General features: G+C 37.2%; 2 protein-coding genes across 4 annotated transcripts; one reads left to right on the top strand and one right to left on the bottom strand.

Annotated features, from left to right (window-relative positions):
• Positions 1–4,230: 4,230 nt before the first annotated feature.
• On the top strand, positions 4,231–14,434 carry LOC135676624 (uncharacterized). Of its 2 annotated transcripts, XM_065188040.1 has the most exons (15): positions 4,231–4,448; positions 4,768–4,847; positions 4,927–5,044; positions 5,145–5,323; positions 6,519–6,601; positions 6,728–6,912; positions 7,321–7,382; positions 7,550–7,658; positions 7,774–7,893; positions 8,057–8,176; positions 8,342–8,462; positions 12,126–12,282; positions 13,554–13,626; positions 13,786–13,913; positions 14,185–14,434. In XM_065188040.1, exons 1-15 carry the CDS (start codon positions 4,283–4,285, stop codon positions 14,305–14,307), a joined length of 1,824 nt encoding a protein of 607 aa, XP_065044112.1. In that variant the 5' UTR covers positions 4,231–4,282; the 3' UTR covers positions 14,308–14,434. The 2 variants fall into 2 exon arrangements, 1 of the variants encoding a protein (XP_065044112.1); XR_010514371.1 differs by lacking the exon at positions 13,554–13,626 and having other exon boundaries at positions 14,185–14,374.
• Positions 14,435–14,748: 314 nt separating this feature from the next.
• On the bottom strand, positions 14,749–17,897 carry LOC135676542 (CBL-interacting serine/threonine-protein kinase 21-like). 2 transcript variants are annotated; one of them, XM_065187943.1, is made up of 15 exons: positions 17,460–17,897; positions 17,309–17,371; positions 17,151–17,222; positions 16,972–17,079; positions 16,799–16,870; positions 16,669–16,722; positions 16,350–16,475; positions 16,189–16,278; positions 16,008–16,112; positions 15,813–15,917; positions 15,631–15,735; positions 15,484–15,546; positions 15,333–15,407; positions 15,159–15,257; positions 14,749–15,077 (listed from the first exon to the last, which is right to left on the bottom strand). In XM_065187943.1, the coding sequence occupies exons 1-15, from the start codon at positions 17,619–17,621 to the stop codon at positions 15,012–15,014; spliced, it is 1,365 nt and encodes a 454-aa protein (XP_065044015.1). In that variant the 5' UTR covers positions 17,622–17,897; the 3' UTR covers positions 14,749–15,011. The 2 variants fall into 2 exon arrangements, with proteins under 2 accessions (XP_065044015.1, XP_065043954.1); XM_065187882.1 differs by having other exon boundaries at positions 15,813–16,112.
• Between the last annotated feature and the right edge of the window lie 6,371 nt (positions 17,898–24,268).

Genomic DNA, 24,268 nt, shown 5'->3' with positions numbered 1-24,268 from the left:
GCTAATATCAAATTTCTAGGAAAAGGTTAAGTTCATAATGTGAGTGTTTATATACCGTCTTCTCCTCACAAGTGCCTTCTTTTGTGTGCAGTCCACCGTCGGAAGCTATCAGCCATTACATACCCTCTTCTCCTCTCATATGTTTCTCTAACCCATCTTTTCTTTTATAGGTAAAATCTATTCCTATTCAGATAGTAATGTCAGGTTCCCAGTCATCAACTGGTTTGTGCCCTATATTGCTGCAATCCTTGAGAATGTCCAGCAGCTACCTGTAAACATTGCTACACGTTCATTGAGAGAGATCATTATCACTTGTTAGGGAATATCATCCCCGATAACTGAGTCAATCCGATGTGATCTAAACCCGAAAGTACAGGAGCATCCGAAGTAGTGATCGAAGTGGCCCCTAGGTAGGTCCGAGGTGATACCTACACTAAGACCAATGTCATGAAAAACCTCTCGACCCGATCCTTCCGACAATCAAGTTAATCTGAAATTCCTTTTAGGTAAGGGTGTTTCTTGAAAAGAGAGCCAATTGACATAACATCGAGGGTTAACTTTTATACGGAGAGGACAAGCTATAATTGTCCTAACATCCCCTTTTGACGTTTTGTCCATATGGGTGATGGAGAGGAGACAGCCCGGAACTACTTACCTTGGACTGTTATCCATAGGCCAAATAGATAGAGGATGACTTGAACATGGTAGCTTCCATATGACACTTGAGTATCGAATGATAATCGAACGTTAATATATTCTTTATCATGCTTGAATCTCTCAAAATATATTCAACAGAAAAAGAAATAATGAATTAAATATACTCACACGCAAATTTCAAGATGCCGAAGTTAGTTTCACCAAAGAGAAGACCAAACATTCGAAGAATACAGAATTTTGAACATATGTAAAAAGGTTGGATCAAGATTTCGCTAATGAGAGGCCACACGAAGCAACAACGAGCGAACCAACACAGACCAAACTAACATTTTGCTTTCCTACAAATAAATGCGGAACATTAATTATGGCTCCAGTTAAAGCGTAAGGATTAATGTAAAGAACTTCCAGAAAAGGGCAAACAGAAGCAATCCAACAAAACAGAGGCAAAGGGTGAATGCATTCTTACAGTCAAGAAGCTCTCCAGGGAGACTTCCGGAATCGGAGAGCAGAGGGCCTCAAAAACCCTTTTCGCAGGGTGTCAATCAGATTTAGCGTACTAAATTCGATAAGAGAATCATGCGGTGGTTAGCCGATCTGTGATTCTTCTATACTCCATCATTGAGTGAAGAGACGGAGGGCGAGAGAGCGAGGCGAAAGATCGAATCACTAGGATCGAGCGATAAAGATGGGGGGGCGACGGTGGCGGCGGAAGAAGGACGCGTAGGGAAGAAGAACCGCGCTCGTCGCGGGCGGGAGACGGGAAGTGGCTCTGGCAAACTCGATTAACATTACATTAAAAGCCCTACAAATAATAAATGTACAAAAGGTCCTTATCACGGTCCATTTAAGGTTTTAAGTTTTAATCTCAACCGTTCACCACTATTGATCGCACTACATTATTAGCATGTAGTTAATTGCAAAACCCTTAAATACTCTTGAACCGATCTATTTCAACGCTCAGATCGACAAGCTATTTCAAACCGCTAATAATAATATTTATTTTATTATTATTATTATTATTATTATTATTATATAAATTTATAATGATTCATTTTTGAAATAGGGTTTTCTTGTATTTAATATGTGATCGAGCATAATTCGAATACAATTTAAATTATTTTTTTATTAAACTAATTAAAACTTCTTCAAAACTATTAGTACTTGATTCTAAAATATATAATATTATTTTTAAAATTTTATTATTATGAGTTTATGATGATTAAGTTTCTAAATATGATATTCTTGAGTTGGATATGTAATCGAGTATAACTTGAGTTAATTTTTATTTAATCAATTCAAATATTTTTAGAACTATCAACATATTATTATAAGATATTTAACATAACTTTTCTTTATGATAGATTAAGAATAAATTTATATAAAAAATTATATTTTAATATATTTTATGAATGAGTGTAACTTTAATGTAAATGCAAGTGTAATATTTTTTTGGATAATTTAGGATAATCTTGTATAGAAAATTAATATAATTTTTGGAATAACTTAAATTTTTAGTTTTATTATAAATTTAAGATTTTTTAAAATAAAAATTACTCTATTTTTAATATATTATGTGAGTAAATATTAGGAGGGGGTGAGGGAGAGAGAGAGGGAAGTGATGAGGAGGGGGTGAAGGAGGTGGATGAGGAGAATAAGCGAAGGGGGAGGGGGAGGGGGAGGGGGAGGCGGATTGGGAGGAGATGTGGAGGTGGGTGATAGTGGCCCAAACCCCCCTTGGAGCCAAGGGTTCTAAGGGATGAGGGTAAGGGAGGCACGACTGTCTTATGAGCTCTTGGCTCCCCCACTCCTCAATCAATGTGGGACTAAGTTGGCCTTATCAGTGGGAGGAGGTGAAAGTGGAGTGGGAGGTGAAAACTAAGGGGGTGGATGAGGGGGAAGAAGCCAACCAGAAAAGGAGAAGGTAGTAGAGGTGGAGTAGGAGAAGACAGTGCTAGAGGAGGAGGGTAATTTGAATATAAAGATAAGAGGCTAATTTGAAAAAAACAATAATAATATAGGACTTAACAAGAATAAATTAAATAATTAAAATTTATTAAATTAGTTTGATTTAGTTCATGTCAAACAAACTGATTCAATCTAAATAACCTAAAGTTAACCCGATCAACAAACATTAATTGTTCTTTTTTTGATAAATTATCACATATATATAATTATTATTTTTTCTTGAAGAGCATCTCTTTTTGGTATATTCTTGTAGTGCGCTTCTTAATTCTTAAAAGATGATACCCTTATGTTTTACGTCATTAATCGTTGTCTCAACTCTATTACCTCGTCATGGGCACCTCTGTCTCTTGATGTCACTCATCGCATTTACCTTGTATCCCTTGCCTTCACTTCGTCATATAATGTATTGTCCACCTTTGCCCCACCACCCTCTCTCTAATGTGGTTCATCATTCACTACTCATGTCTTTTTTTGGAGTTACCATGCTTCCTAGGTTTTGTGGGGAGATGTGAAGGTTTGTCGGGGTTGGAATCCAAAAGACGACCGAGTCTTAACTATATGCCTCAACAATAACAAATGAGGGATGAATGCGAGGGTAGGGGGATGGAGGTGATGAACGATAGTAAGAGGTGGAGGCGACCATAACTATATATAAATATCTTAAATATTTTTAAATAAGATAAAATATATTTTATTTTTTTAAGAATAAACGATGAATATGAGATTTTATAATAATTTATGAAAATATTTACTAACTAAGCTAGTTAGCATCTGTAAAATCTTTATTAACCAAGAGACAATGAGACTTAACAATGCCTCAATAGTAATGGATGAGGGTGAAAGCAAGAACGGTGGGATGGAGGTGGTAAGTAACAGCAAGGGTTGGAGATGAGCATGACACGATAATGATCGTGAGGGTTCGAATAAAGCATATCAATTAATGAACTATAGCTAATTATGATAGGTATTAACTAGTTTAACTTAAAAACACATCAATTAATGCACAAATATCTTAAATATTTTTTAAAATAAAAAATATTTAATATTTTATTTTTTCAAAGGATAAATGAAGAATTTGAGTACAAGCTTTTACAAATGATTTATCAAAATCTTTACTAACTAGGCTAGTAGGTTTTAAACCCTCGATAAGTAAATCTGATATACCACCAAATTAATGTATAAAATACAAAAATATATTAAATAAAATTTCGAATGTTCAAAATTTCTTAAGGGATCGTATACTACCATTAGATAATTGTTTATGGAGTTTAAATTTTATATATTACTTAAATTTAGAGGAGTAAACGAAAAATCACTTATTTTGGAAGGATATATATCTATATATATAATTAAAAAAGAAAAAAAATTATTCCACGTAAATATTATTCTCATACCTACGTCCACAGGTAAACGTTCAAACAGTGAGTAAGTGGCTGGACGAAAGTGGGCTCCACTGATTCGTCCAATGACACGTCAGGTGAGTGTCACGGTGTACTTATGATTTTATCAAGACTAAAATTGAACCATGACGCTTACACGCTAATCCAAAAGTTCATCAAAGCTAATCACCAACAGGAGGCGGGCATTAAGGGTAACGAATCTTAATTGTCCCACACTGGATCGGGATTAGGGGGGGGAGCCAAAGAAGGGGGTGAAGGCGATGCCTACGGCGCGGAAGTGCTCGTCGTCTTCGCTATCCGAGACGTCGCCTTTCCTTCCGAGCTCCGCCTCCATCGAGATGTCCTCTGATGCCGGTGAGTCCTCCTCCGCTGCCCGTCGCACCGTCTTCCTCGGCGTCGACGTCGGCACCGGCAGCGCCCGGGCAGGTACTTTAATCTCGTCTCATCGCGCATGCTGTTGTATGCAACGAACCTTTTCAATCCATGTGTTTCTGTCTTCATGTCTCAGCTATCGCATTCTTTCGACCTTGCATCATTCCAAACATCTGAAATTTTTAACGGTTTTGATGGTCTTATTGATACAAAGTATAAATATTCTTTTCGAGTCATTTGATTGGAACCCTATGTGCTTTCATGGTGTCACTCATTCGCTTTAGTGTGGTTTTGCTGCTTGTTTTGCACCCCATTCATTTAATTGGGATCATGTATTTCTTCCCTCTTTCTCATGTATGTGTGTTTGATTTAGGTCTTTTCGATGAGCAAGGTAGGCTGATTGGCTCAGCTAGCAGCCCGATACAAATCTGGAAGGAAAAGGATTGCATTGAGGTTGCAAAGTTAAATGTTCTGCATTTTTCTTTTGGGAGACGTCATGATTATTACTAACGCAAGACATTTCTTTAATTAGCAATCCTCAACAGATATCTGGCATGCGGTGTGTACGGCAGTGAAAGCGGCATGCTCTCTGGCCAGTGTTGTCCCTGAAGAAGTAGTTGGTCTAGGATTTGCAGCAACTTGCTCTCTTGGTTTGTTTTCTCATTGCCAAAAGTCATTAAAGTATTTTAGTTGCCCGTAATATAAGCAATATGTTACTTCTTTGTAATCTGTTTTTGGATGCCTTTGCAGTTGCTGTTGATTCAGATGGATCTCCAGTTTCAGTTTCATGGACTGGTGATGCGCGAAGAAATATCATAGTGTGGATGGATCACAGGGCTGTAAATCAGGCTGAGCGAATTAATGCCAACAACTCACCTGTATTGCAGTATTGTGGTGGGTCTTTGTCACCTGAGATGCAGGCGCCAAAGGTAATCAAAATGTCCGGGATGAGCATATGAGCTGCAGCAGCATTCTTTTGGAAATAACAAGGCTGACTTTATTATCAGACTCCCTCCTGCTTTGTCTCCCTTTTGATGTAACACTTTGTTATTGGCACAATGCCACTAGCATTTCAAAGTCCAGGCAAATCTTTTACATTTTAAATCATTAATCTCAGCAGTGAGATGGTGGGTGTGTAGACATTTGGGGCCTCCAAGATTCGGATAAGTGCATGGAAGGAAGATTATTATAGATAATCACAACTTACTATCACCAAGTGTTTTTAACAGGCACCATTAGTTTGTTTTACAGTTTTAAACTCCCAAGTTAAATGTCTATGGCAATGAATTTGCACGTTTACTGACATAGTATCTAGTTCAGATTCACAAAAATTGCCTCACACACTTTCTATTTATACTTTAGAGTGCCTCACATACACATGGTTATATACTGAATATTATGCATGCATTTGACAAATAACAGTGTCTCTATAGCATGCTAATTTTCAAGAATTAGATGTCTAATAGAACTGCAGCGAATGGTCCTCGATAGATGGGCTACAGACGTCCAACTTATTATATATGTCCTCATCAGGCTGAATGAACTCATAGTTGTTATCATCAGTTCATCATGCTCAAAGTTGCATTTGATAGGAATAAGGGCCTAGCAGCAAAGGTTGACTCGAGGTCTATTGTAAGCTATCAAGTATTATCAAACCTTGGTTGACTATGAACTCAACTGTAATGCTGGGACTAGGCAGACCATTTTCTTTGCAGACTTTTTGTTTTGATAGAACCTCTCAGTTTACCTGTCTTTCTGCATTACTAGTCAGGATAATTTGTTGTTAAGTCACTCTAACAAGTTCTGTGATAATGAGAGTTTGAATGCTGATGAAAATTTGCTTTCTTTTAGGTAATAAAATTTGTTTTTCTTCCAAATGTCACAATATGATTTTGATAAAATGCATGTAGTATTTTAATGAGATGTGTAATCTCTCGAATCTTTTTTGCACTTTTAAGTACTCAAAAGGATTGTGGAAGATAGGAGATTGCTAACTACTCTTTATTTGTTTCACTCATTCATAAAGCTATGATGTATTATTCTTTTTCAACACATTCCCTTATTTGTATTCATAATATTGGTCAAGAATCAAACTAATACATCTACCATAATGTAAATGTGCAGCTGTTGTGGGTAAAAGAGAATTTGAAAGAATCTTGGTCCTTGATATTTAGATGGATGGATTTAAGTGATTGGTTATCATTCAGGTGACTCAAATAATCTTTATATGCTTTTGATGCAATTTGAGTTAGTTGGACACTGCTTTTGTTTATATATTAATATATTATTGTTATTATTTTAAACTAACTATGTTTTCTCCTTGTGTATATTAGAGCAACAGGAGATGACACTCGCAGTTTATGTACGACTGTCTGCAAGTGGACTTACCTTGGCCATGCACACATGGAAGTAGCTAGGGAGAAAGATTCACATAGTATGGAAGCATGTGGATGGGATGATGTTTTCTGGGAGGAAATTGGCTTGGGGGATCTTGTTGAAGGGAATCATGCAAAAATCGGTAAGGTACCTAAAATAACTTGATGTCTGTTGATGATTATGTTTCTTGTGATTGAAGGGTTGGCCTGCACAATCTTGAATGTTGCTGACAGTGTTCACATGATTTTTTGAATAAAAGTAAAAAAGAGATCGGGTTAGATGCTAGGAAAGTAATAGCAAATGTGTACAGAAAAAAGCAGGTTGACTAAGCTGCTTCTTGTTGTTAGATTGCTCAAATATGTATCTATAGCTTCATATCTATTTATCAGTTACCTAGACACTGCTATTATGCCAAGGAGTCCAATTAAGAAGTACTATGTGATGAACACTACAATATGAAATCTGCAATTATTTCACACTAACTTGTTCTTATACTTTTCAATAGTTCCCTAATATATTGTATAAAATTTCTTTTTTAACTATGATGCAGGTCGAAGTGTTGCTTTTCCTGGTCATCCTTTGGGTTCTGGTCTGACACCTGCTGCTGCAAAGGTAAGGAACTATAGATGACAAAGTCATTAATTTTGAGGTCAACTGATTCAGCAAACAGATATGTTTTGAAAAATCAATTATGTTTTGCTTTTTGTAACGTGATTTGGTTTTGGAGTTTGTTATCCACTTTTTTCCCTAATATTTCTTAGATCATTTTTATGTGTTAGGAGCTAGGCCTATTGGTTGGTACTCCTGTTGGAACAGCACTTATTGATGCTCATGCTGGTGGTGTTGGAACCATGGAGAGTTTGCCTGAAACAGAGTCTAAAGATGATGGTCTGAGTAAATACCAGTTTTACTTGATTGTGCATGATAATATACAGAAGCAAATTTAAATATTTTTGGAGTTGTAAAGTACTTGAGCTTTACGTTGAAGACATTTCTATTTCAGTTGCTAATGAGGAAGCAATATGCCACCGAATGGTCTTAGTTTGTGGAACTTCAACTTGCCACATGGCTGTTTCCAGAAACAAGTTGTTTATTCCGGGTGTATGGGGACCATTTTGGTCTGGTACATCTTTGTCATAAGATCCACTTTTGCTCTCGAATACCTCTTGTGCATTTATATTGTGCTTTTTTTTGTAAGCTAATTTTCTTTTGTTAGTTCATATATGGGAGTTCTTATTCACTTTGTAACTAATATTGGTCCTGCTGATTTTGCTTTCATTTTTCAGCAATGGTGCCCGAGTACTGGCTCACAGAAGGAGGTCAAAGTGCAACAGGTGCCCTTCTAGATCACATAATTGAGAACCATGTTGCTGCTCCTCTTCTTGCCAACCGTGCTGCTTCCCAAAGTAAGTTATATATTTGACACCTCAAAAGCTGTTTCATTATAATGTCTGACAAACCACTGTTATGAGAATATACAGAAAAATTCATAGACACAGTTATTGTAGTGGTTAGCATATGAGGCACTTTCAGAAGATTGAGGTTGACACTAGTTCATGCAAATTGACTAGGTATTTCCATATATGAATTGTTGAACAAGATTTTGGAGTCCATGATGCAAGAAAGAAAGGTTCTGTTTGTGTCTGCCCTGACAGAAGACATGCATGTTCTTCCTGATTTCCATGGTAACAGGTAGAATAATTTTAAGAAATATACTACATTTGTAGGTACCTCTCTCTCGGTACAATTTACTCATTGAAGAAAAAGGTACCTTCATTTTTTTCTATATATTGAATACATGAGAGTGCATTGCCTTTTAATCGCAATAAAACAGCTTCTTGGTTTTTTAGCTAGAAAGCGAACCTAGACAGACTTAGTTTTCCTCTTTGATTGTAATGGTTTCCTTGTATTTCTGCAAGACACTAGACAGGTGATTGTTTGTCTTCCAAATGGAGTTCCTCATTTCTGAATGAAGGCACCCCACCCATCCATTGTTCATATTACACTAGCAAATTGTTGCACAACTGTTGATTTGTGGAATTTGTTAATGATATTAAGCATCAACAACTTATTTGTATGATAACCACTTAAACTTGGTGTTTATCTAATGATTCGCAATGTGACAAACTATTTGGACTTTACTTGTATCTGGTTTTTCATGTAACAAGGATTTTGAAAATATATCTAGTTCCTTCTGTGGTGATGTCCTTGGATCTTATAAGAAAGCTTTGTGGCCATGTGGCCTTGAATTTATTAGTAAATCCACGATCACTTTCATAGTCTACTATTGACTTCTTTCCACAATCTTCAAGTGAGACTGCACACCCATTGGTCTCACCCTTAAGAAACAAGGTAGGAATGACATTGAGACACTAGGAGTGGAAGGATTAAATACAATAACAACAACAACAAGGTTGTAAGTCCCAACTATTTGTGGTTGACTACATAGATTTTTTATCACCATTGAGATCTATAAATAGTCATATGTTCAGTTAAGTTTAAAGTACTTAAATATTTGTTTATAATTTTTATTAAAGTCTTTTTACGTCTTCTTTTACTTCTCGTCGTATCATTAATATTAATAATTCTATCTTTTTTAACTACTACATTCGGAGGTCTCCTAAGCACATGCTTGTACCATCTTAAATGATTTTATCTCATTTTAACCTTTATCGAAGCGACACACAAATAAAAATATTTCTTAGCTTATCATTTCTAGTAACTCCATATATTTATCTCAACATTTTTATCTTGATGATATAAACTTTTTGTATATGTTGTTTTTTAATTATCTAATACTTAGATCCATAAAACATTGTTGGTCTCACAACTGTCTTGTAAAATTTTTCGTTTAATCTTAAAGATATCTAATAATCACACAAGACTCTTGATACTCCTCATCATTTTAATCATTTTATTTGTACTCTATAAATAATACATTTATCGATCTCTTTATCTTGTTGAATAATTGATTCAAGATATCTAAAATTTTTATTTAAAGGAACTTCTTGTCTATCTAATTTAACTCTATTATTCTATCAATTCTTATAATTACTAAAATTAAATCTCATATATTCAATTTTAGTCCTACTTAATCTAAAACCTTTAGTTTTTAAGGATTGCTTCCGTTGCTCAAATTTATAATTAATTTCACTTAGGCTCTCACAGTGATTGAAAGAGACGCTCGGGCGAGGCGAGGCCCGAGCGCCTCGCTAATGTCCCAGGCGGCGCCGCCTGGGCGCTCGCCCGAGCCCAGGCGCTGGGCGCTTCGGGCGAGCGCCTGGGTAAACCAAGTGATCGAACCAGGATTTTAGGTATGGTTCGGTCCTGGTTCGGTTGTTAGTTGGTTCAATCGAACCAACTAAACCGATATAACCCTTACCCAACCCGAACCCGCTGCCGCTGCCGCTCCTGATCTCGCTGCTCGTCGCTCCTGCTCCCGCTGTTGCTGCTCGTCGCTGTCGCTGCTCGCGCCTCCCGCGAGCCCTCCAGTTGCTTGCGCCTCCCGCGAGCCCTCCCGCTGCTCGCGCCTCCCGCTCCCTTTCCCTTTCCCGCTGCCGCTCGCCGCTGCTTCCTCGTTTCTCCGTCAGGCTCAGTATACAGTATACTCTTAATATTAAGTTTATTTGAATTTTTAAATGATTAATTTTCAATACTGTTAATAGATTAATAATATATTATTTTGATTTTAATGTTGTTAATTTTTATTTTGATGTAAAATTTTATTGTTTTGAATTTCGAAACTTTTTGTTAATTTGACATTGTGATTTTGTATCTTAGATTTTCTTAATTTAATAGCATATTTTTATTTAAAATTGTAAATAATTATATTTATTAATTATATTATATATTTTTATATTTTAGCGCCTCGTTTCGCTCGGGCAAGCGCCTAGCGCCTCGGGCATTTTTGGACCTTGGCGCCTTTTGGCGCCTAGCGCTTTTTAAATCACTGGGCTCTCATCAACTAAGGCAATATCATTAGCAAATAACATATGCCAAGGAGGTCTATTATGTAAATGACCAGTAAATTCATCCATTATCAATGTGAAAAGATAGGGGCTTAATGCGGATCTTTGATGTAATCCTATGCTAATAGGAAACTTACTAGATACACTCCCTCTAGTTTTAACGCTAGTATCTACATTATCATACATATCTTTATTAACATTATAATTAGTAGATGCACATTTTTTCTAAAATCCATCATAATAAATCTTTAGGAATTCTTTCATTGGCTTTCTCTAAGTTAATAAAAACTATATATAATTTTTTTTTCTCCCTATACTTTTATATTAGTTGTCTTAATAAATAAATAGCTTCTATAATTAATCTTGTAAGCATAAAACTAGATTAATTTCTATAGATATTTGTTTTAAACCTTATCATTCTTTCGATGACTCTTTTCTAAAGTTTTATAGTATAGCTCATGATTTTAATTTTTCTATAATTTGAACAATTTTGTATGTTGCCCTTATTCTTATAAATTGATACTAAAAAACTCTTTCTCCGTTCATCAGACATCTTTCTGAGTCTTATGATTTTATTAAATAAGCTAGTTAATCTAACTATTTCCTTATCCCCTAAACTTTTTTAAATCTCAATAGGGATACTATCAGGTCTCACACTTTTAGCTATTTTCATATTCTTTAGTGCATCTTTTACTTCACTAGCTTTAATTTTATAAACAAATATATGATTATGAAGTCTACTATTATTATTTATCGTTAAATCTAAGTCTTGTGTGGAATATTCATTAAGTAATTTATAAAAATAATTTCTCCATCTTTTCTTAATTTCATTATCATTAACAAGTATTCTTTGATCTTCGTCTTTAAGGTATCTAATATTATCTAAATTCGTACACTTTCTTTCTCTAACTTTAGCAATTCAATATATAGGCTTTTCACCATCTTTAGTACCTAATTTATTTTAAAACATAAACTTTATATCTTGTCATACTCATCGTTTTTTTTATTTTTTTAATTCTTTATATCTTTTGAACTTCTTATTTTTGTAATGTTGTCAATCTTTAAAACATGAGCTTTTTAGTAAAAATTGTTTTTTGAACTTTCTCGCACCACCACCAACTTAGCAATGGTAGGTGCCCTGTGCACTATATGATCTAGTTGGGAAAAAAATCTTTGCCTAAATATATATTGCCATTCCCCTAACTTAGCAATGACAAGTTCCCTGTGTACTATAGTACCTAGTTTTACATTCTTGATATAGATGGCCTGCTTAACCACACATGCATGCCACTATATATGATTTTTTTATTTTATACGTTCTGATTTGTATTTGTCCTGTTAAACCACCTCTTTGTACCTGAATGCAAGCTTGAATGGGATCAATCAGGTCACCAGTTGCTGACCCAAAATCCAAAGGAATGGTTTGTGGCTTAACCCTTGAGACAAGTGAAAAGCAATTGGCACTTCTATACCTTGCGACAATCCAGGGCATAGCGTATGGCACCCGTCACATTGTGGAGCACTGCAATTCTCATGGGCACAAGGTAATTCATCAGACTTCTTTCTAGTGGCTTGGTGGATAGTACATATTGAAATATGCTTATCCTTCTCTAGGTATTGTTTGTTCAAAGCAAGATGTAGAGAATAATAATACGTCATGTAACATGATTATACGTTTGCATAAGAAGGCTTTCTCTATTTTCTTTGTTTCCAAAAACATTTGAAGACATCAAATGGCTCTTTATCCTTCATGCCACACTTGAAGAAAAGATAGTTTTAACTTTTATTTTATTAGTTATTAGTTTGATGCAACACAGGACCTTAATGCCACACTTGAAGCTTTCGTCACACTGTTGAGTCATTTTACTTGGTAATTATTATGCATAACTAGTTCAACTTAAGGCTGTCCTCTGCCAATGAAATGGAGATTATGTTAGGTAATTAGGTCACTATCCTTAATATTGGAATCAGTTACCTCAGCTTCAGTTGCATATCATATAATGTTTTATATCATCATGAGTGAACTTGTGGTGGCTTTTGGATATTTTTGTCGCTGTTTGACAGCAGTTGGCCTTTCCATGCTTGTTAATACTCTGGTTAGTTTGTATACCTCAGCAAGCTCGGTTGGTGATCAGTAATAAGAATGAGATAAGCCAAGATATTGCTTTGTGGCCAAGGTGGGAAAGCTGGACAAATTAAAATGAACAGTGTATTCTTACTGCCCAGTCCCAATTTTTTGGCTGTAATATATCAGCCAACTGAGACTTCTGCATACTTTGTGTTGGCGTCTAGTCCTTAGCACCAATAAGGAAAATGCCCTGGGTCCCATTAAATTGTTTTGGTGCATTAGCTTTTTGAGATCATTTACACTCCCACCTCTAATAAGCATTGAACTTATTTTTCCTCCTCTCAAAAAGTTGATGCATAAGACAACTTGCTAAACTTCGTGAGTAACTGTAGCAGCACTCTACCATAAATATCACCTAACATGTTAATGCTATTATAGAAAAAACAAGAGTAGAATATCTCCACCTGTATGGATGCTTTAGGCAAACAACTCAGGTTATGTTAGGTCATGTCTACCATGTCGGGAGTTGCCCTATGCAATCTAAACCAGCCTGGGTGACTAGGATGCACCCGTTGTTGCTCTGTGTGCCGCACTGCTTTTAGGGGTATGACTGCTTATATTGGTCCCCCCAAACTTGATAATGACGGGATTATGGTGCAGTGTGCTTTCATGTTGGGACATCTGCAGTTTAAAACCAAGATCTGAATGAGAAGCATCTAATGACTTGGATCTTTTCTGCAATTGCAGATTGATACACTTCTTGCCTGTGGTGGACTTTCCAAAAACCCACTTTATGTTCAAGAACATGCAGATATTGTAGGCAAGTTTTATTCCCATTTGACATTCAGCATGTGTACAACCACAGCATTGTGTTATTTTTCATGAAAAAGAAAAGTACAACTGGATTTGTCAAAATCTAAAGTCATGTTTGGATATATATACAACCACACCATTTGTAATCATGTAATTGGTTTGGCAGGATGTCGTATCATTCTTCCAAGAGAAAGCGAGACAGTGCTTTTAGGTGCTGCTATCCTAGGTGCTGTTGCTGCCCAGAAGTACTCTGGTGTCCATGATGCAATGAGAGCACTAAATGCAGCTGGACAGGTAGATTATCAATTCATGATCTTTTCTTCTTGCATAAATATTTCATACACCAATCATATAAGTTGGAGCATCAGTTGGTTCTTCGAAACGAAATGATTACAATTAGTCATCAATGGATGAGTTTCTAGCTCGATAATTGTATATTTCTGAAACTCCGGTTCTGATATGTGAAGCATTATAGTAGAACAGGCAAGTTCTGATGTGTTCGTCGCTTTGTGGTTGTCTCAATATTTGAAGCATCTTCAAACACTATCTATGCTGGCTTTTGCAGGTTGTACATCCATCTAAAGATGTAAAGGTGAAGAAGTATCACGACGCAAAGTATCAAATCTTTAAGTCCCTCTACGAGCAGCAGCTTTCTCATCGATCCATCATGATGCAAGCGTTGCAGTAGATACCGTGTTTTCTGCTCGTAATATGTTTATATATGATTGATAATCCAAAGGTGGTTTTCTTAGTTATTGTCTTTCCCTCTGTGAAGCTTATTATGTGGTATTAATAATACTTTGTTTGTTGGTTCATTTTTCTCTCCTTTCATATCAAGAATAATTAATATTAATGCATCGACTTAATATACTTGGCCTTAACATGATGGCTGACATGCGATGGGTATGTCATGTGGATGATTTATGTTAAGTCAGAAAAAAGACTTGGTTGATTATGGTTGGGCCTCATCTTTATCTTTTTGATAACCATTGATTTTGTTTATTATTTTGACAAAACCAATTCCAATTGGTGTTTGATTTTTAATTTCCACTATCATGTAATTTGGCATCCATTCCATAGCAAATCTAAAATGTTGCTTAATGACAAACACATACTGATAATAGGAAAATAAGATATAATTCCAGCTCCTCACAAATCTAGTATTACTTTATGAATTGTCACAGTGCACATCTACAATAACAATTACATGTATTGACTTATTACACCAGCATTACATGACTACTGTAGGATGCCAAAAAATATATATATGATTGACCTCTTGAAAGGCCACTGTTGTCCACAAGAAGTAAGGGCTACCATGGAAATTATGAGATAGCTCTTCTTCCGTCTTTGTTCTCTTCACTTCACCCTGTAAGTAGCATATTTCTTTGATCAGCTTCCGGGGACTAGAGAAATGCCACTGAAGCTTTGCACCACTTTTGTTGTTACATCAGATAGCTGCGTACATAGATGACAAAGATGGAGCTCAGAAAGCCAAACTTGTACTTCAGACATGAGAAAATATGGATCCATACTCACTGTAAGATCACTGTCATCATCTCCACCATCTCCCAATGTCTCTTCTTGTGATGAACTACGAGAGTTGTCCTTGAGCAAACTTGACAGGCTTTGGCAGAACTGTTCCCCACAAAGAGATCATTATAAGCAGTTCTCAGGTTGGAAACTACTAAAGCCAAAGCAAGATTCCATTACCTCCTTGTATGTTCCTAAATCCCCTGCAGATTTGGATACCTCGACAACACAATGGTTGGGTGTTACCTCCACCACCTGAACTTTCCAGCTATCATCAGTGAGAGTAGCAACAAATGCTTGGTCGAGGTAGATTGTGAATACTTAATGGTACCTCTGCTGATAAGGTGCAGTGTGATCTGCTTCTTGTTATTCTTCTGCTGTCATGAAGTCTCACCTGATGCAGAAACAAAATTCATTAGTTGGCCAAAATGGAGATTTGCAGGCTGCAGATCAATGGACATAGGTGATTAGTAAGTACCCTGGAGCTGTTTATCCTTTTGACAGAGAGCTTGACATCCTTGGCGGCGACCTCAATTTTCGCGAACGTTTCGTCGATAGGGTGCTCTGATCCAAGCTTTGTTTTCTGCAATCTCTACCCAAGTTTTAGAGTCTGATATCAGAGGAAGAAACAAGGAAGAAGAAGGATGCCATCCGAAACACCTGCTCCTGGAAAAGACCAGACAGATCGAGATCGTTGGACATGGCTATGAGTCGGAAGGCGTTGATGCATCTCCAAGGCTTTCCTGCGACCTCCTGAGTTGCCTCCTGCAGCAAGTTCAGGCTCGAGTGAGTTGGCAAAGCCTTCATACATGAAAGAAGAAGAAGTAAAACCATGAGATCATATTGATTTCCTACACCCGAGCTGTGAAGTGAATCGTTCTCATCGTTGTCATGTCCCAAACAAGGTCTGCAATCCAACCGAAACCACTCGTGCCCAATGATCTCTGATAGCGTAGCCCGCTGCAGGAAGAAGTAGAGCTCAAGCTTCTTGCTTAACGATGGACATGCATCATGTTACAGGGGTCTGAGACGGTACCTTTAACGGTGATGGATCTAATATTCTGGAAATGAGCTGCTTCTGAGAATCGCTGAACCAATCTGGACATGTGTATTCTGCTCTGGATATCTGTTTCGAAACAGGTCTCAGCAGCACAGGAAAACAAATCTGAAAGGATGAACTCGAGACGATGATGATACCTTTCTGTACAAGTTCATGAGGCTGCGATCTTCAAAGGGCAAATGGCCGGCGAGTAGTTCAAAGATGATGACACCACAAGACCACAAGTCAGCGGCGGCGCCGTCGTAGCTCTTGTGGATGATCACCTGTGCGTTGATTAAGCGATATCGATCGATCATTGATTCATCACCAAACTAGTTTTCCTCAATTTTGGAGCTTCCGTATCAAAATATTCACAGTTTGTCTTCCAACAGGCCATGGCAAGTCTAAACATAGGCTGATGATACTATTGCTTTCAGCTGTATATTGAAACTGTAGATAAACCAGTGTTGTGCATACCTCAGGAGCCACATAGCTTGGTGACCCACAGGCAGTTGATAGTAAGTCTCCAGGCTGCGGTAATTAAGCCAACATGAACAGATGGAACATTTGAATCCAAATCGGCCAAGAAGTTTCATGCAAACCTTACCTTTCTCAGCACACTGAGCCCGAAATCTGATACCTTTAAATTCCCCTTGCTATCCAACAGCAAGTTCTCTGGCTGTTGCAGAATAGCAACAAGAAGGAATCCGATGTCATTCTTGCACAAGGAATAAATACGATACGAGATTGTAAGCAGGGTGAAGCTAGCTGGATCATGACCTTGAGATCTCTGTGGTAGACTCCTCTGCTATGGCAGTAATCCACAGCATCGATCAACTGCTGGAAGTACTTCCTGGCCTCTCTCTCATCCAACTTCTTGAGATACTCCTGCCGAGAATGCAAAGAAGGCAAATGATACCGAGTCCAGTGACTCGTGCACACGGTTCATCAAGGTTTACCAGCTTGTCGGAGAGTTGGCCTCCTGCGACGTACTCCATCACCAGATAAATCTTGGTCTTCGTCGCGATCACCTGCACAACAATTCCGTCCTGAATTCAATGGAACAAAGCTAAATAATTAATCGAGAAGCTTTGCAGCGATTCCTGATTCCCTCGACCTCATATATCTTAACTATGTTGGGGTGATTCAGAAGCTTCATCGCGCTGATCTCTCTCTTCACCTGATGCGACGCGCAGACGAATCACAATGAGAACTCAAGATAGCGAAGAAGACGAAAACGGATCGAGATGGACGGAGAGAAGCAGTACCTGATACATAAGCTTGTTCTGCACCACCATCGCCTTGTCGATGATCTTAACGGCGACGTTGGCGTTGGTCTCCCTGTCGACGCCCAGCTTGACCTTGGCGAAGGTCCCCTCGCCGATGGTGCGCTTCAGATGATACTTCCCGATCGTCGTCGGATATCCCATGGCTGGGGATCGATCTCAACCGAGGAACTGCCACGAGCCGGCTTCTGTTCCCGGCATGCATACACGAACCCCACCCCCTATTGTAGGGGTGGATGGCCACAATGGTACCTCTTTTATTGCCTCTTAGGGACGGCACGTCAATGTAATGGTGCACAGGAAGTGCTCAGAAGCATGAACGGTGGCACGATAGGCATCTTTACTTGAGCAAAGGAAAGAGAGAGAAGGGGAAGGGGAGGAGACCTTCTGGATGAGGGAAGGGGAAGAGAGGTGGTTGAAGGGCGGAAACTCTGGAACGTGATTTGAATGGAAGGTGCCTCTACCTCTGTCTGTATCTCTACCTCCTCCTAACACCCACCAAACCCCCTCGACTCAAAGGGAAGACCATATCCGGCTGTCGTGGGGCCCGTCGGGAGTGAGAGGTCCGGCGAGGTGGTGCGCGAGTGGGTTGGCGGTTTCCGCCGCGGGAGAGGATTATTGTGGACCGTATCGCGGAGGGGGGAAAGTATCGTGTCATGGGATTCCTGTGATACGTGATATGCAATATTTTTGTTATGGAGGATAAGTGTTACCGCAATGTCTCGACGGATACGCTGTGGATGTGCGGATGGTAAGCACGTGAGAGAGAGTTCACCAAACTAAGCACTCGACGTGTATTTGATTTAACCCTAATAAACATTGTTTATCGTCCCCGTGGAGTAATGATGATATATAGAAACCATAGCATGAGTTCAAGTACTACACTGCTTATAATAATAATAATAATAATGTTCATTCTTTGTGTTGGAAATTACCCAATGAGAGCCGCTGAGTTTTGAGTTCATTGGTTTACCGGTCTCAAACCTGCGTTTCATAAACCGCTAACAAATGCTAGTCTTATATTATTAAGAATTAAAATAATATTATATCATTAAAAATTAAAATAAAGGAACATTAAGACAAAATACACAGTGAAAAGTTGATACGATAATGAGAGGCATCATATTGACAATCAAAAATAAAAATAAAAAAATTCGATTGCTCTGTTAATTGGTACAATAATAAATAATAATAACCCGAGTATGACAAGTGATTAAAGTCAATATCCTATACCAAACAAAATTAATCTCGTCAAGGCTACATGTCTCACTAAGCCTTTTACATATTATGAGATTTTATATGCTATTCAGTACTAGATGGGGAAAGGCAAAAAGTGTTGGACTAGATGAGTTTAATATTGAATTCTGCTTGACCTTTTGGGACACGATTAAGGCTTCTATCCAAAATGCTTACAAACGAGATGAAACCTCTTCCAAGTGAGTTAATTTGATCAGACTCAATTAACTTTTGTTCCCGATAGGAACATACATGACAACATCATGATCTCTAATGAGTTAGCTCTTACTATCTCTAAATCTCATAGTAAGACTCCCTAAATTTTACTTAAGCTTAGACATCTCTAAAGTTTATGATATTAGCATCGAAGAAGACCTTATCAGATAGAAGATAAGAATAATTATTAAAGAAGTTTTATTGAAGAAGTGAAAAATTTTATTGAATAACTTTAGCTTGAATACATTAAGCTACCCTTCTCCTATTTATACATATTAGGAGTGTGAGAGAATTTTCCTCAATGGAACAGAGAGATTTCTTTGTATAATTGGGAAAATCTTATTTTCTATCAACTCTCACACTCTTTTGTTTTTTACTTCGTCTCTATCTTAAGCATAGTTCACTATGAATATGACAACCTCTACGAGCTTTCGACATACCTACAATGATGTGGAAGATTTGTTTACTAGCGTCGGAGTTTGGAGGAAAAGGGAAGTTTCTTCCTCTCTCATTAGATGAATGATCAAAACCAAAGGCACTGTTCCCCATGATTCTTTTCCCAAAACAAAGAGATCGATGATCAAGAAACACACAAAGAAAAATGACTTGAATGAGTTGATGTTTCTCTTTGTCACCATTGATGCATCCAAGATTTCGATTGGGTATTGTTTAGTCTTGCATCCAATCAAATCATGACACGTGGTCAACATTATCTCTGTTCTGACCTATTTCTATTGTACATAAAACATATGGTTTCACGTTTAAATTTCTTCATTATTTATCCTTTTCATAAAAAATAATAATTTCTTCGACATGACACCATTTTAAAATCTAAAACTTGAGAAATTAATGCTAAGTGATGAGTATGGGATACTATTCACAAATCTTGTTATCAAATAATTAAAATTTTAATCAGTTAGGTAAGATTTCGAATCCTTAATTTTAAATTTGACTTAAAGTAAAGTATTATTATTATTATTATTATTATTATTATTATTATTATTATTATTATTATTATTATTATTATTATTGGGACTTTGAGATAATTTATTTTATGATGTGCCGATTAATCTCAAGTCAGAAATTATGAGTTATTATCGTTAAATTTAATATCCCTTTTTTTAATTACAAGATTTTAGGCTTCGAGTCATTAGATAGTAATATTAGTAGTCCATTTCTTCATAACAATAAGTCAGACTTACCATTCTTTGCTATGATATGAAGAGAACATATGATTTAGAAATTTCAACCACCAAGCATTTAATATGTTTATGTGATCGTCATAACCAAATGGCATTTCTAATAAGTCACGCATTTACTACGATGCGATTCGAAAATGATGGCCTTCGAGTCGCAAGAGAAGAGTGCTGTCGATTGCAACATTTCCCCTACTCAAGTATTATGATTCATCCCATCTTATGATTTGATTCACTCATCCGACGTTGTCAAACCGAGCTGTTGACATGAATGGTCGAAATCTAAATGAGAAGAGGGGCATTTATGAATTCATAATCGTAGGTCTTCGTTTAGATTTGATTTGACTGGGGAAACAATTTGTGCTACAGATTTGGTGTCACTCCATACGCCACTCCATCGGTAGTGTTGGCAACAGCGATCGTTGATGATGCCTTAAATGCTGAATGAGTGAGTGGTTCAGTCCACGCAGCAATTAATCGAGCTGAGTGGTTCGCTGCCTTAAATGCTGAAAGATGTTGTGGCTGAAAACTTGAGTTCCTTTCGGAACGGTTAGGTTGGCCCCAACAAACATCTCAAAGCTTAATATATACTATGTGAAGGAGAAAATATATTATGTGTCAACTAACTTCTCTTACCGTGACCGTCAGAACAGCTCGGTCCGAATCATCAATATACAGGATCGTCCTTGCGATGAGACCTTCGTCGGGTCCAATTAAGCTTGGGATTGGCTCCGCACACTATCCTTCTGTTGGTACGTGATTTACTTTATTGTCGTCAAGCTCCTACACAAGTTTAGGTTAGGAAAAGAGGGGTTTTCTGACTTGACTTCTCCGAAGGTTAAGCTAGCATTGTGTAATTTAGAGGAGTTAGAGATTTTTGAAAAAATCCTTCCTTTATCGATCGGAGAGGGTTGACTTTTATACCTACGAGGATGAATTGATCGTATACGTTCAATTAACTACGATTGGTTTAAGTTTTTGTGTGAGCATCGATCAACTTGCACAGATCGACACTGCATGATGCTGCCCTAAGCTTTCCAAAATGGTTATATTGTATAATATTGTTTCATGTGGAAGGGGCAACTGTCCGCCTATGTCTGAGACGCTATGCGTGTGCTGCACGTCATATCAGACTTAAAGTTTTACATCTGTGTCTCGTTAATTGTATCCATGTGGGTGATATCGAACTGTGCTCTATCACTATGTTTGACCAAAATGTGATGATACATAAGGAGATCATGTTGGAAATTTCTTCTTTGTAATGTATACTAAAAATTGAAAGCTAAGGAGTTATGTATACTAAAAATTTAAGTTTATTTTGGATTAAATTAATGTTTGACTTGTATGTTAATCATGATCAATCTCATCATTACTTGATTTTCTAATATGATATCAAAGTTAGGTAAATAAAATTTAATTTTATTGAGTCAAAAATTAAAAAAATAAGTTAATCAAGTTATAGTTTATTGTGATGAGTAGACATGGACGAGTGAAATACCTCATAGTGTTGAAAAAAAGTTGAATAAATTTGAACCTTTAATAGTAAAAAGAAGATAATCAATCTTGTGTTAAAAATATATATATATTTGAAATATTAATATGTATGATATGAAGAGAAATGATTTGAGAATCACAGAGTTTAATAAACCATAACCTAAAAATTTAAATTTAAAATTTTGGATTGAATTAATATTTGACCTTATATATATATTTGATATATAACGTACCATTATTATTATTATTCGAAGATGATCCTCTAAAACAAGATTAATGCTGAAACGAGGGAACGGCTCAATGATCATACTATAGCGTGATAAGTTCGTCAGTTATTTGAAATCGGCGAGCTTTATAACGGTCTATCAAAACTGCTTTTGCCGATTTTTCTTTTTTTCATATATGCCTCTCTGATTCTTACATTTTGCAAATGTAAGACATTTGCCTTCAGAAGGACGTAAATCGCAAAGTTTCAAAACCTTCAAGGGGCTCTTTGTAAAAAGGCAGCTTATATATACACCGGCAATAACAACCCCTCTCGCTCACACACACACTCTCTCTCTCTCTCTCGCTCGCTTCCAGAAAGAGGAACAACCACCGACTCGATTTCGATCTCGATTTCGGCGAGCAGCAGAACTAATTCTTCTCCCAGGTCTTCTCTCCCTCTCGATCTCGATTTCGCCGACTCTTCACAATCGATCGCAGTATTAGGGTTCTACTGCTTGGATCTGGAATCAACGGGGACGAACCGAAGCGTCAAGATCTGCTGCAACTGACGGCATGCTCTTGAGTCGCAGGTTCTCGTTCCTCCTCGGCGATCGAAAGGCTCGGATCCTCGTGGTCGGTCATGACAATGCCGGAAAACCCAACATCCTCTGTGATGCCCCCCTAAACCCCATTTCTCCTCATCGAGTTCTTCCTTTGCTTCGGATCTTTGCTTTGTCAGATCACCATCGTATGGGGAAATTGGTCTTCGCAAGCCCGTACTGGTTTTCCCTTTCCATGCCTAGTTTCTGCTTTTGCTTTCGATGATTGATTTGTGGGTTTATCTGATCGATGTTGCTTTGATTCAGCGACTGGGCTCATTGTAGAGACCGTCGCAATACAACGCTATAAAGTTTCAGGTTCAGGATCTGGCCACGTTGATTTACCTATTTCTTAAAGTATAGCGTTACATTGTTGATCGGTAGATCAATCCTTGTGCGGATGGCTCCAGAATAAGAGCTCTATCATGACATTGCAGTCATGATCAGTGGGGCACTTTCATCTCGGTGGTCTGTTTATGCTTTGTTGGACTACATGCTGCTCGGTGATGTGGTATGTGTGGCCTTCCTATATTGTTGATTATATTGATTCTTAGCTTATGTAGCCTTTTCACTTAATGAATGATGAACATGGTCAGGTTTAGAGTTCGCTGTTACTGCAAGTGGATTTGGGGGGGAAAACCAGGGTTGAAGTGTACTGTGGACAGTAGTCAGTAGGAATCTGTGAGATAATGTGCTTGACCAATGGACCCGTAGAAAAACTCAGTTGAGATTGAAATATAATATTTCTTCGCTTTATTGCAGCATTTACTGCAGATTATTCTCATCCAAAATAAGGCATGCGTTTTCAGGGTTGAAATTAGCATTTTCTAGAATAACTATTTTGGTTGCTAAATTGAACTATTATAACCGAAATACATTGCTTCAGTTACCTATGCACTGCAAGATATATTCATATTTTTTTATGTTAGTATAATTAGCTGTAGAAATTGTGATGAGATCTGATGATTATTGTTATTCAACAATGTCTTGAAAAGCTCAAGAATCTGGAATTGTATAGTAATTAATGTTATATGTCTTTTATTGTGAAGGATCCTTTTTTTCTATAGTGCTGTAGCAGAATAAGATGGACTTTATCTTTTGCAAGGTTTTGTTTCTGATGACTTTTGTTCTTTTAATATTTTTTTTTCCAATTTTCTGATGTGAAATTTATGTTTGCTGAAACAGATGGGGAAACAAGTACCTGCTGGTTTTCTCTTTTTAATCTATCATACATCATGTTTTCTTTAGTAATGTGATAGATGTGAATGAGTACCTGCTGTGTGTTTACCTTCATGTTTGTGACGGCTAGTTTAGACATTTTATGACTGAATATAATTTCTTGTGAATGAGTATAATTTCTTGTGTATGAGAAAAACCATTCATAAGAACCAACAATATCTTATTATCTAATATCATGGAAGACATGTATGATCTGTTAATTAACAATTGCATCCTGCACTCATCATATAATTTATGGCTGGAAACCTGAAATCTGCAATTTATAGTTGTGTTTCCTCTTCCTGTAAGCTCATTAGAGCCTCAATTCTTCAACTTAAGGCTTTCTCTGTGTTAGTAAAACACTTGAATTTAGACTAGATGACTGTACTTATGCGTGCCACAAATAGTTATGAAAGACTATTTGTGTAACTAGCTCATGGGTTTTCCTTGATGGCTAATGAAAAATTCCTAACCCAGATGCATGTTTAGAAGCCCCTTAATTGAGGGATGTAGAGTGATCCTGGATCTTTTCACAAGGCATGGTTGAATTGGTGAGATGCTGTTAGAAACTAAGAAATTAAGATCCGGGCATCTTTCTCTGCAATTATAGATTGAAAAGAGTGAT

Source organism: Musa acuminata, chromosome BXJ1-1 (genome assembly GCF_036884655.1).
Source record: "Musa acuminata AAA Group cultivar baxijiao chromosome BXJ1-1, Cavendish_Baxijiao_AAA, whole genome shotgun sequence".
NCBI classification, from domain to species: domain Eukaryota; kingdom Viridiplantae; phylum Streptophyta; class Magnoliopsida; order Zingiberales; family Musaceae; genus Musa; species Musa acuminata.
Note: the sequence above shows the minus strand (reverse complement) of the source record. Positions and strands in the feature narration are given on the sequence as shown.